The 12,335-nt window shown below is 45.5% G+C and overlaps 1 protein-coding gene across 6 annotated transcripts in view; it reads right to left on the reverse strand.

Moving 5' to 3' along the window:
• GATAD2A (GATA zinc finger domain containing 2A) overlaps positions 1-12,335 on the reverse strand; it is a 101,560-nt gene that overhangs the window by 53,690 nt on the left and 35,535 nt on the right. For all 6 annotated transcript variants that reach the window (XM_021083423.1, XM_021083427.1, XM_021083424.1 and 3 more), the window contains one exon: positions 8,850-8,938. In XM_021083423.1, coding sequence (XP_020939082.1) covers positions 8,850-8,864 — 15 coding nt within the window. In that variant the 5' untranslated portion in view covers positions 8,865-8,938. Of the gene's footprint in view, positions 1-8,849; positions 8,939-12,335 lie in introns of those variants that run through there.

Consider the following 12,335-nt stretch of genomic DNA (forward strand, 5'->3'; position numbering starts at 1 on the left):
CCTGGAAGGGAACTTCTATGACATCAAGCTTGGTCAGTTACTAATGACGGGGAACACCCTCTTTCCAAGTTCACAGCCCATCTGGACACTGACAGGCTTCCAATACTGATGCTGCACCAGATGGTGATGTCCAGGGGCCAGTGACCTGGAGTGCCACCTCTTTGGAGGGCAGGAGTATCTCAGGGTTCCCTGACTTCATGAGGGCATGGACCCAGTAAGGACTGTGAGACATGTATGCCAATCACCATCTTGTTACAAGTCAACACTGGAAAAGGAATCCTCCCTGCTGATCCAGAGGAGGAGGGGAAGAATCTGGAAATGCTTCATTTGAGTTGGGCCCCAAGAGTAGAATCTAGATTTGCAGAGATGCAAGAGGGAGAAAGAAATGGTAGCTAAGAAGGTGAAGTGGTGAAAACAATATACAAGTGCATGAAAACCCATCTCCAAAGAAAGTAGGTGAAATTAAATAAAAGTACATACAAACTTTTAACAACTTTTAAAGATGAAATGAGGTTGCTTAGAAGGAACAAACATCCCCCATTACAGAGAGGCCACTTATTCAATGTGAAAGGTTAGCAATGACAACCAGGCCTTCCACAGGCTTTCCTGGGCTACAGGTACCCTGCAAGAGTCCAGGGACTGGAGGTGGAGTCGGGATCCTGACCAGCCATCAGTTTGTGGAGAATCAGGGGAGTTGGAACCTTTAATTGGGTCCTAAAGGACAGAGGAGGGGAGTGCTGAGAGCTGCGAAATGGCAGAGAGTATACTCCCAAAAGCCACTTGCACACACGCAACTTCAATGAGTTGCCTGCAGTCACTTCCTCAATCATGTAAGGTGATGAGCACTGGTGCAGTCCAGTACTCTCGGGGATTTCTCTGCCTCCAGCCCCAGAGAATCATTCTACCTAACCCTTCCAGGAAGAGATACCATTTGCAAGGGAGGTACACAATTTGCAGATACAGGAGTCAAAAGGTAAGGTTAAATTAATTCAGGAGCCTCCTCCTAAAAGGGTACTTCTATCATGCCAAGTGTCCCAAATGCCACACTCAATATGAAATGCTAATGATCCATTAAACATAAGGCCATCACCACCCAGAGAAGTCATGTAGGTAAAGTCAGACCAAGACAGTCATCCTATCAGGTCATCTTCAGTCCTTGGTTCAAAAACCACCCAGAAAAGTTCACATGTGGTGCAGCAGGTTAAGGATCCAATGTCATCATTGCAGGCCTCAGGCTGATCCCTGGCCTGGGAACTTCCACATGACAGCCAAGAAAAAGAAAGAAAAGGAACCACTCAGATAGGTAGGTATGTAGATTGTTAGGACTGAAAAGAGGGAGTTCTTTGTGGCACAGCAGGTTAAGGACCTGGTGTTGTCACTGCTGTAGGTACAGGTTCCATGTTCCATCCCCTGGCCTGGGAACTTCTACATGCTTCAGGTACAGCCAAAAAAAAAAAAAAAAAAGACTGAAAAGAGTTACACACACACACACACACACACACACACACACACACACACAGCACCTCAGGCTTTTACATTTATAAATAAACACACATTTACAATTTGATTTTTTTTTTTTTAAGGTGGAGGACATGTAAATAAACACAGCCTCTAAAATAATGCTTTTGGGGGATATATTTAAAAAAATTAATCTAGAAAGCAGCAACTTTAACACAGTCACCATCAACGCTTCCAAAATAAAATCTTAATGGCCTTCAAATTCCCAAAGGCAAATCCCATGTAGACCTACTCAGTGGAAAAAGGCATTGACAGCATCTCAGTGTAGTACCACTTGTGGGAACAGTAGGCCTGGGGACAAGTCATCTCTAGAAAAATCAATGGTCACTGCCTTCAATGAAGTTCATGCTAAAGTAACAACCAGCCTTCTGGTGGCACACCCAGCCACTCAAACTCACCCAGAGGACATGCAAGGCCAGACCTGAGAGAGCCAAGTCCCTAGACCTCAACAACCATCCTCCCTCCCTGAGTCACGGGGGTGGAGCAGCTAGAGAAAGATGCACAGATCCTGTTTGGGATGCTGGTGTAGGGAGTATGCTTTTATCTTCCCCCAGACACAATCTCCTAAAAACTTCTGAAAGAAGGAATACCACTGAGCAGACAGGCCGCACAGATCCCACTAAGGTGTGTCTGCAACTCAGCCCCATGCCGTGGCCTCTACATGCCCCTTCCCTGTGACGTGAGACACGTATCTACACCTCCACGTCAAAGCCCACAGTAGGACAAAGTACACCTAAAAGGATCACACTTTAAGAAGGGGACAGACTAGCAGCAAGTATTTTTTTAAAACTGCTGATGGCACCCCCGGGCTCACTTTAGAGATAAGGACTTAGATTTTGTGTCTATTTTCTCATAAGTGTTCAGTAAGCACCCAATGCTGCCCACCTGGAAGTGGCCCCAAATGAGTGGCTGAGTCTCTAATGGCTGGGGCCTGAGTCCAAAGCCCAACCCCTGAGGCCCTAGAGAGAAAAACAGATGTTGCCAGAAAGCACGATATAGAAATAAAGGTGCCACCCACCTGTGGAGGGAACTCTGAACAATATAACATGTCCACAGGGAAATGGTGACCAGGGGAACTTTGGTGCAGAATGTCACTGTGAGGGATGGTTGGCCGAGTTTCCCTCCCACTGGAAAGGGCCAGTCCTCTGTCCTTTCCCAGCTCCCAGCTGCCTCCCAGCTGAGCCTCCTTGGCCCACAAAGGTTATGCCTAAAATTTCTATATAATCTGCAACAAGCCCATCGAGTGCCACATCACAAAATGGGAAGCCTTAACCCTTCCAGGGCTGCCTCCCCAGGACCCCTCCAGGACGCAGCCCTGACCACCAGCTCCATTGAGCTGGAAATGGCAGGGAGGTTTGCATAGCAAATTCCAGGAAGGGCCAGAAAAGCCTTCACCATTCCTGGGAGGGAATGTGAGTGTAAAGTAGGAGAAACCAAAGTGCATCTTTTGTAATTTTTATCAGGACACCCAACAATGTGGTGACGCCATCGCCTAGAGGCCTTTCCTAGACTCCTTTGTCAAGCATGTCCAGTGGGGAAAGAACCAGTGACTGCCCCAAAAGGATCAGCGGCATCAGGGAAGCCTACATCTAGGACTAAACTAAGTTTCTGGTCTCAATGAAGCCCATAGGCCTAAGAAACAGTTCCTACTGATGAACAGTTCTTGCAGCTCTTCCTGCAGAGTTGTGAGACCTGGAATTGAAATCCTAATTCTTGGAGTTCTCTTGTGGAGCACTGGGTTCAGGATCCAGTGTTGTCACTGCAGCAGCTTGGGTCACTGCTGTGGCACAGGTTTGATCCCTGGCTGGGGAACTTACACATGCCATAGGTGCAGCCAAGAAAAAAAGAAATCCTACTTTTCTCCTCCACCCTGTAAGTGGAAATCTTTCCCTTTGTCAGGCATTTGTTCTGGGTATAGACACCTACAGCAACCTCCAGGCAAAATAGCCAAGCTGACTTGGAGGGTATCACATGAGTAGTCATTTTATAAAGCATGCTACTCAAGGTAAAAATGACGCCTCACCCCAGCCAAGGCCCTGCCAGCCTCTCTAACCTGTCTATTGTCATCTCCCACATGTCCCCCTACCCCTGGACTTCATTCTCTCAGCTCTAGCCACAATGATATCCTAGCTACTCCTCTGAAAGCCAAGTTCACTCCCACCTCAGGACCTTTGTACTTGCTACTCCCTCTACCTGGAAGGTAGACACACACACAATCACTCTCTTTCTTCCGATTTCAGCCAAAACATCAAAGTGACATTTATTTCCCCTCCACACAGGCCCTTCAGTGGATCTCTACCTCCCTTCCCATTTCATCACCACTTAACATTCTACTTATTCATCTCCCCCAACAAAAACAGAAAACATCTCTTTGTTCAGTACTACAGTCCCAGAGCCCATGACGGTATAGGTGTTCAATACATATTTGTTAAACAGATAAGTACTTTCAAAACTCCCAGCTATGGCAGCCCCTTCCTGGTTAAGTAAGCCAAAATGTCTTCATGTAAACAGAAAATGTAAGGAAAAAAAAAAAAATAAACAAAACCTTAACTTCTAACCACATACAAAAATTATCTCAAAATGGGTCAAAGACCTAACTACTAAAATCTAAACTTACAAAACTCTTAGAAGGCAATATGAGGGTAAATTATGGCCTTTGATTTGGTAACAGATTCTTAGGTGTAACACCAAAAGCCCAATAACAACGAAAGAAAAAAGATAAACTGGACTTCATTAAAATTAATTCTTCTGTGAAAAAGAGTGACAACCCCACAGAATGATAAAAAAATATTTGAAATCACATCTCTGACAAGGGTCTGGTGTCCAGAAAGAACACTTACAACTTGGAGTTCAAGATGTGGCTCAGCGGTAACCCAACTAGTATCCATGAGAACTCAGGTTTGATCCTTGGCCTCGCTAAGTGGGTCAAGGATCCAGTGTTGCCGCAAGCTGCAGTGTAAGCGCAAATATGGCTCAGATCCTGCACTGCTGCAGCTGTGATGTAGGCCAGCAGCTGCAGCTCTGATTCAACTTCCATGTGCCATAAGTGTGGCCATAAAAAGAAAAGAAAGAAGAAGAACACTTAACAAACCCAATTTAAAAAAAAAATGGGGAGAGTTCCCATAGGCACAGCAGAAAATGCATCAGACTAGGAACCATGAGGTTTCAGGTTCGATCCCTGGCCTTGCTCAGTGGGTTAAGTATCTGGCATTGCTGGCAGCTATAGCTCCGGTTCGACCCCTAGCCTGGGACCTTCCATATGTTGAGGGTGCGGCCCTAAAAGGACAAAAGATAAAAGGAAAAAAAAAAAAAAAAAATGGGCAGGAGTTCCCAATAGTGGCTCGGTGTCAACGAATCTGACTAGCATCCATGAGGATGAAGGTTCAATCCCTGGCCTTGCTCAGTGGGTTATGGATCCGGTTTTGCTGTGGCATAGGCCAGCAGCTACAGCTTCGATTCAACCCTTAGCCCAGGAACCTCCATATGCTGCGGGTGCAGCCCTAAAAAGAAAAGAAAAAAAAAAAGGGCAAAGAACTTGAAAAGACATTTCTCCAAAGACATACAAACAGCCAATAAGCATAGGAGAAGAGGGTCAGCAGCATTAGTCATTAGGGAAATGCAAATTAAAACCACACCTACTAGGAAGACTATTTAAAAACAACAACAACAACAACAACAAAAAACAGGAAAATAAGTGTTGATGATGTGGAAAAATTGGAACCACCATACATTGCTGGTGGGAATGTAAAATGGTGCAATGATGTGGAAAACAGTCTGGCAGTTTCTCAAAAAGTAAAATACAAAATTACCATATGACTCAGCAATTCTACTCCTACTTATATATCCGAGAGACACTGCAACAAGAACTTGTACACAAATGTTAAAAAGCAGCACTATTTACAATAGTTTAAAATGAAAACCTTCAGCAGGGATTCTGGAATTGCGTGAGCTATGGTATAGGTCACAAATGCAGCCTGGATCCCGAGTTGCTGTGCCTGTGATGTAGGCTGGCAGCTACAACTCCAATTTGACCCCTAGCCTGGGAACTTCCATACGCCACAGGTGCAGCCCTAATTTAGAAGAAAAAAAAAAAAAAAGGCTAAAAAAATAAAAATAAAAACAAATACACTGAGTTCCTGTTGTGGTGCAGCGGAAACAAATCCGACTAGGAACCATGAGGTTTCAGGTTTGAGCCCTAGCCTTGCTCGGAGTTGCCATGAACTGTGGTATAGGTCGCAGACGCAGCTCAGACTGGCATTGCTGTGGCTGTAGCACATTTTTGTAGGTCATTTTCGATCTTCAACACTGAACACAAGGCCAGTCTCTTGGCACATGAGTATATATGTAGCTGCTGAGTGAACAGGCCCCTTGACAGGTAAAATTCAAAGGCGGACACCACTTCCATTAGCCCAAACAGGCAGCCAGCCTTGCCCTCAGTGTGCACGCCAACAACCACATACAACATGGACGTTGTGTAGAGGCTATATAGATGCCTCAAGACTCTCAAGGACCTAGCCCTCTTCCTGCCTTGCTCCTCTCTGTGCCCACTGAGCCTTGGGTAGCAGGAAGGGGGAGCCCCCGGTAATCATAGGCTATGGTTAAACTGAAAAGTGGAACAATCAATGATTTTCTGGGCTGACTTACACCCAAAACAAAAAGTACAGAAGCTGGCATATTTATACATCTTTAAATAATAATTGCTCAAGGGTGTCTGATGTGGACCATCTCCTGCCACAACCATTCACATTCCAACCTTTTCCACCAAGCTCCCTTCAACTACTGGGTTCAGAGAGGCAGGGCAGATAGAACAGCCAAGATGGCATACACAAATTCCCTCCTGAACCCCCAAACTGACTGCTTTGTAATGTTACAGCTATGTCTTCTTTGCTGGCCCTGTGACAGAAAAAGAGGAAATTTTATTCATTCATTCATCAAGTATTTATTGCTTGGACCATGTACATCTTAGTTAACGAAGGACCAGGCAGTGGCTGGGGTACCCAGCCTGGGGTATCTAGCTACCCAGGACCTCAGAGAACCCTAAGCCGGCCCCAATGCTATCAGACAATTCTCTGGGCTGTTGGACAACGGATAGTTACTCATTCCACAGGGCTGCAGATAAACCTTCTCCCAATGTAAAGTTCCAAGATTTTTAAACGCTAATGTCTAAAGAGAGTCTGCTGACAGCCAAACACTAAAGCCACTCTCTAGGTGGCTAACCCACTGCATGCTGCCATTAGCACCAGGCAAAGGGTACCATCAACACCAATGGTCCTCAACTAATTCTAGGAAACCAGCACAGACTTTGAGTCATTTTTGTCTCCAAAAAACTCTGAGGGCCTAGGGTAGGACTGAGAAGGACATAAAATGGTGCAGTCACAATGACAACAGTCTGGCAGTTCCTCAGAATATTAAAGACCCATTACCCAATAATACCACTCCTAGGTATATTTCTTTCTTTCTGTCTGTCTTCTTAGGGCCACACCCATGGCATATGGAGGATCCCATGCTAGGGGTCAAATCAGAGCTGTAGCAGCCAGCCTACACCACAGCCACAGCTATGCCAGATCCTTAACCCACTGAGTGAGGCCAGGGATCAAACCCACGTCTTCATGGATGCTAGCTGGGTTCATTAACCACTGATCCGCCAGGAACCCCTCACTCCTAGGTATTATTTCCAAAGGAATGATGCATCTGCACAAATTTGTGTATATAAATGTTCACAGTACTATTCATAATTACAAAAGGTGGAAACAGCCCAAATTTATCCCAGATGAATGGATAAACTAAATGTGGTCTATCCATGTAATGGAATATTACTTAGCCATAAAAACTGATGAAGCACTGACTCACACTACAAAGTGGATGAAACTTGAAAACATGCTGAGAATGAGAAGCCAGACACACATGGTCACACGGACTGTATGATTCTACTGACATGCAGTGTCCAGAACAGGCAAATCAATAGAGATAGAAAGTAGATTAATGGCTGCCAGGGGCTGAGGAAGAGGGACTGCTAATGTGTATGGGGTTTCTTTTTGGGGTGACGAAAGTATTCTGGAACTAGAGAGGTAATAGTTGCACAACTCTTGAATATACAAAAACATCACTCAACTGTATACTATAAATGAGTGAATTATATAGTATGCAAATTGCCTCAATTAAAAAAATTAATCACTATTTTGTTAGGAAACATTCTAGAAATATTTTCCTGACACCAGGATTAACTGACCATTTCCATACTTTCTTGCTATATGCAGATAAGAAACCTCATAAACTGACCCTCAACCCTTGTCATATATTTGTACTCAGCCCAGCAGGTGAGTCCAAGCAGCCAGTTCTTAGCCCATGCAGCTGTGACACTGTTAGAAAGGAATACACCCCTTGAAAAGTCACCAAGCCAGCTGATCTTAAGAGGCAGCAGCTAACCTACTGAGGAGGCCTCCAAGCTGTCTCTGTGGTCTAAGACGTCTCTCAGGCGTACATTTTTTTCCAGGTAGGCAGCCCTGGCCCAAAATATCACTGGCTGGGCCCTGATAGTAAAAGACAAAACCCCACCTGGGTGTTGGGCTCTGCCCTACTAGGTCCCAAAAGCCCTGGACAGTCTCCATCTGAGAACCCTAAGCAGTGGGGGGGATAGTTCAGCTCCTGCACAGGCAGAGTAGAATGAAGGCAATCAGATCCAAGCACTGGTGCCAGGGCCCTGCACCAAAGATGGCGGTGAAGGATAAAGTCTGGAGTTTCCGTTGTGGCGAAAGGGAAACGAATCCAACCAGTATCCATGAGGATGCGGGTTTGAGCCCTGGCCTTGCTCCAGCACTGCTGTGAGCTCTGGTGTAAGTCACAGACACAGCTCAGATCCTGTGTTGCTGTGGCTGTAGCACAGGCTGGGAGCTACTGCTCCGATTCGACCCCTATGTGGGAGGATGCAGCCCTTTTTAAAAAGTGAGAGAAAAAAAGGAAAAAAAAAGATACATTCTAACCATTTCAACCAGCACTGGGAAATCACAAGAACAGCCAGAGGACAAAGGCCACCCAGCCAGGATTATCCACTGCCCCAGTCATCACAGAGAACAGCTCATTCTACTTGGGCCTGGGCTTTTCAAACGAGTGAGACAGATTCTGAGATGCAAGGGGAGAGCAAGCAGCATTCCTGGAGAAGGTAAGGTGTGGCAACCCTGTGGAGACAGCCCAGCGTGCAATCCCAGGGGGAATTAACCTCCTCCTTCTCCTCTAGAAGCTGACCATCAGCTTCTGAAGTAGGGCTCTGTTTCAAATGTCCAAGGATCTGAATGAGGCCTCTGTTCCACAGATACCAGACTCTAAGAACTCACCTGGCTTCTGGGCATGGGAAGGTGGTCCTACCAGCCGGCCATTGTGGGAGCTATGTCAAAAGGCAACTTCTGTCAATGTACTGGCCAACCTAAAGCAAAAAACAGAGGAAGAAACACTGAGTTTCCAAGGAAAGTTTCTAGAACATACAGTATTCAGCAAGCTACAACTGACAGCTGCCTGGGATTTTAATTTTAAATGTCTCCAATCCCTGGATTTACATAGTGGAATTCTAGATTTCAACCAGAGCCCTGCCTCTGTTACCTTCCACAGGAGGGCAAGCTGAGGAAATCAATTTCCACCAGTCTCTGATGTATGACCCAATAAGGTGCTAACCAATAAACACTAACATCCTAGACACTAAAGATTCCATCTTTAGCAACAGGGATGGAGACAACAGGTGGTTCACAACCACATGCCAACATTCTGAATACACAGAAAATGGTTCAAGGTTTTGATTATAATAGTAATGACATTAACAGCAAAAACAGAAATACTAGCATTTAATAGATGTTTAGTAGTGAGTTCCACGTACTCTGCTAAAATTCAGTACCTCTTTGAACCTCCAGGAAATCTAAGGGTAAGTTATACAATTATCCCCATTTTACAGACAGGGGACCTGACATGTCCTGATATTCAGGAATCTGCCCGAGTCACCCAGGTATCCCTCTCCAGATATGACCTCTCCCCTCCCCCAGTGCCCACCCCCTAACACACAAGGAAATCACCCACAATTTCAGGTAGTGCAGGGTTTGCCCTAAAGAAGCCAAGGGCATGAGGTGATTGGGAACAGACAAACTTCACCTCCCACATAGAAGCAGCTTTACCACCACAGGGAAACTGAAGCTTCACCCAGGGGTCATCTTCAAAGGGCTTACACTGCCCAGGGAGGAAGTGGCTGCCTGTTACATAGACAGGAAAACCAAGGCTAAAGAATGATCAGGAACTCTCCCAGAGTCACAGAAAAAGCATGGCCCCAGGACTTCCCCTCTTCTGTGACATGAGATGTCTGGGGCTCTGGGCATAGAAGCTGAACCTAGTGAACCTGCCAAATCTCAGACTCCCAGGCAGCTGTCAGTTGTAGCTTGCCGAATACCATCGGTATCACTTCTGTTGTCATTCCTTGCACCCACATGACTTCCAGGAGCTTGCTCTGATATGAAACCTTTTTTTTTTTTTTTTTTTTTTTTTTTTTGCTTTTTAGGGCCACACCTGCAGCATATGGAAGTTCCCAGGGAAGGGGTCAAATCAGAGTTGCAGCTGCCAGCCTAGACTACAGTTCACAGCAACACCAGATCCTTAATCCACTGAGCGAGTCCAGGGATTGAGCCCACGTCCTCATGGATACTAGTCAGATTTGTTACCACTGAGCCACGACGGGAACTCACAACAATTCACAGCTCGTGGATGGTGAAGTAAACACAGGGGAACTTGCAAAACAAGCAAATATCAGTGAACTCTATGGAAAGAACCTTGGGTACCAAGGAACACACAGCATCACCCTCAGTAAGACCCAGGGCTGGCTGCAGCCATCACCAGGGCTAGCTCCTAGGGAGAGGGGCTCTTTCTACCACTCATTTTGGTCCCATTCATGCCAGGAAATGCAGCAGGTGCCATTAATCCTCTGGAGCCCGAGGCCTCTCTCTGCCACAGAGGGGTAAGCCTCAAGTGGGCACCCTGGATTTTCCAAGCACTTGTCTTTGGGATCAAGGTCAATATAAAGAAGTCAGCAATATTTCTACACAGTGAACTTAAAGCACTAAAAAAAAATTGGAGAGTTTCCTGGTGGCACAGTTGGTTAAGGACCTGGCATTGTTACTTAAGCCAGGATCTGGTTGTGGCTTGAGTTGCTACTGTAGGGCAGGTTTGATCCCTAGGCCAGGGAACTTCCACGTGCCAAAGATACCTTACCCCCCCAAAAAAATGATTAATACTAGCATAAACATGAAATACTTGAGGATAAAAATTTTAATTTTAAAAAATTTGCAAGAACTATAACCTGAAACTACAGCAAGACATTCATTACTAAGAGAAATCAAAGACAATATAAATAAATAGAAACACGACTTTTCCATGGGTCAGAAGGTGTCAATTCTCCAGTAAACTGACCCATAGATTCAAAGCCTCAATTAGAAACTGCTAACATGTTTTACAGAAAAAACAAGCAGTTTTTTCATTAATTTCAAAATTTATATGGAAATGCAAAGCATCTAGAACAGTAAAACACTGAAAAGAAGGAACAAATTTGGAAGACTTAACAAACCTGATTTCAAGAAATATTATAAAATTACAGTAACTAAGAGAGTGTGATATGGATGTAAAGATAGACAAGTGGATAAATGAATAGAATACACCCATACACAGACAGACATGATTTTTGACAAAGACGCAAGTACCCTAATTCCATTCACAAGACATACTGGACAATATTTCTCTGAAGTGTTAACACTGCAAGGAGGTCATTTTATTTATGTATTTATTTTTGGCTGAAACAGCAGCATATGCAAGTTCCTGGGCCAGAGAAGACCAGATCCTTAACCCACTGTGCAAGACCAGGAATCAAACCAGCACTGCCACAGAGACAAAGCAAAACTTTAACCCACTACACCACAGTGGAAACTCCAGGAAGGTCACTTTAATCTGTTATCATAATGCACACAGTGCATTTCGGGGCAGCATACATAGGAAGTTTTGTTTTGTGTTTTTTTTTTTTGGGGGGGGGGTCTTTCTGCCTTTTCTAGTGCCGCTCCTGCAGCATATGGAGGTTCCCAGACTAGGGGTCGAATCAGAGCTACAGCTGCCGACCTACACAAAGGCACAGCAAAAGCAACGCCAGATCTGAGCTGCATCTGCGATCCACACCACAGCTCACAGCAACGCCAGATCCTTAACCCACTGAGCAAGGCCAGGGATTGAACCTGCAACCTCATCATTCCTTTATTTTTTTTATTTTTTATTTTTTTGTCTTTTGTCTTTTTGTCCTTTTTGTTGTTGTTGTTGTTGTTGTTGTTGCTATTTCTTGGGCCACTCCCGCGGCATATGGAGGTTCCCAGGCTAGGGGTCGAATTGGAGCTGTAGCCACCGGCCTACGCCAGAGCCACAGCAACGCGGGATCCGAGCCGCGTCTGCAACCTACACCACAGCTCACGGCAACGCCGGATCGTTAACCCACTGAGCAAAGGCAGGGACCGAACCCGCAGCCTCATGGTTCCTAGTCGGATTCGTTAACCACTGCGCCACGACGGGAACTCCAACCTCATCATTCCTAATCAGATTTGTTTCCGCTGCACCACGATGGGAACTCTTTGAGTTGCCCTTCTTGACCAGACTACCTGTCATCCAGTCCGTCAGCAAATCCTACTGATTTTGCCCACAAACACATCTGGGGTCCAACCACCTCTCACACCTCCACCAGCCACATCATCCCTCCCTTGTGAGGACAGAGGTCTGCAAACTGGACTCCCTGCTTTCACTTCTCAGCTCAAACC

Source organism: Sus scrofa, chromosome 2 (assembly GCF_000003025.6).
Source record: "Sus scrofa isolate TJ Tabasco breed Duroc chromosome 2, Sscrofa11.1, whole genome shotgun sequence".
In the NCBI taxonomy this organism is placed as follows: domain Eukaryota; kingdom Metazoa; phylum Chordata; class Mammalia; order Artiodactyla; family Suidae; genus Sus; species Sus scrofa.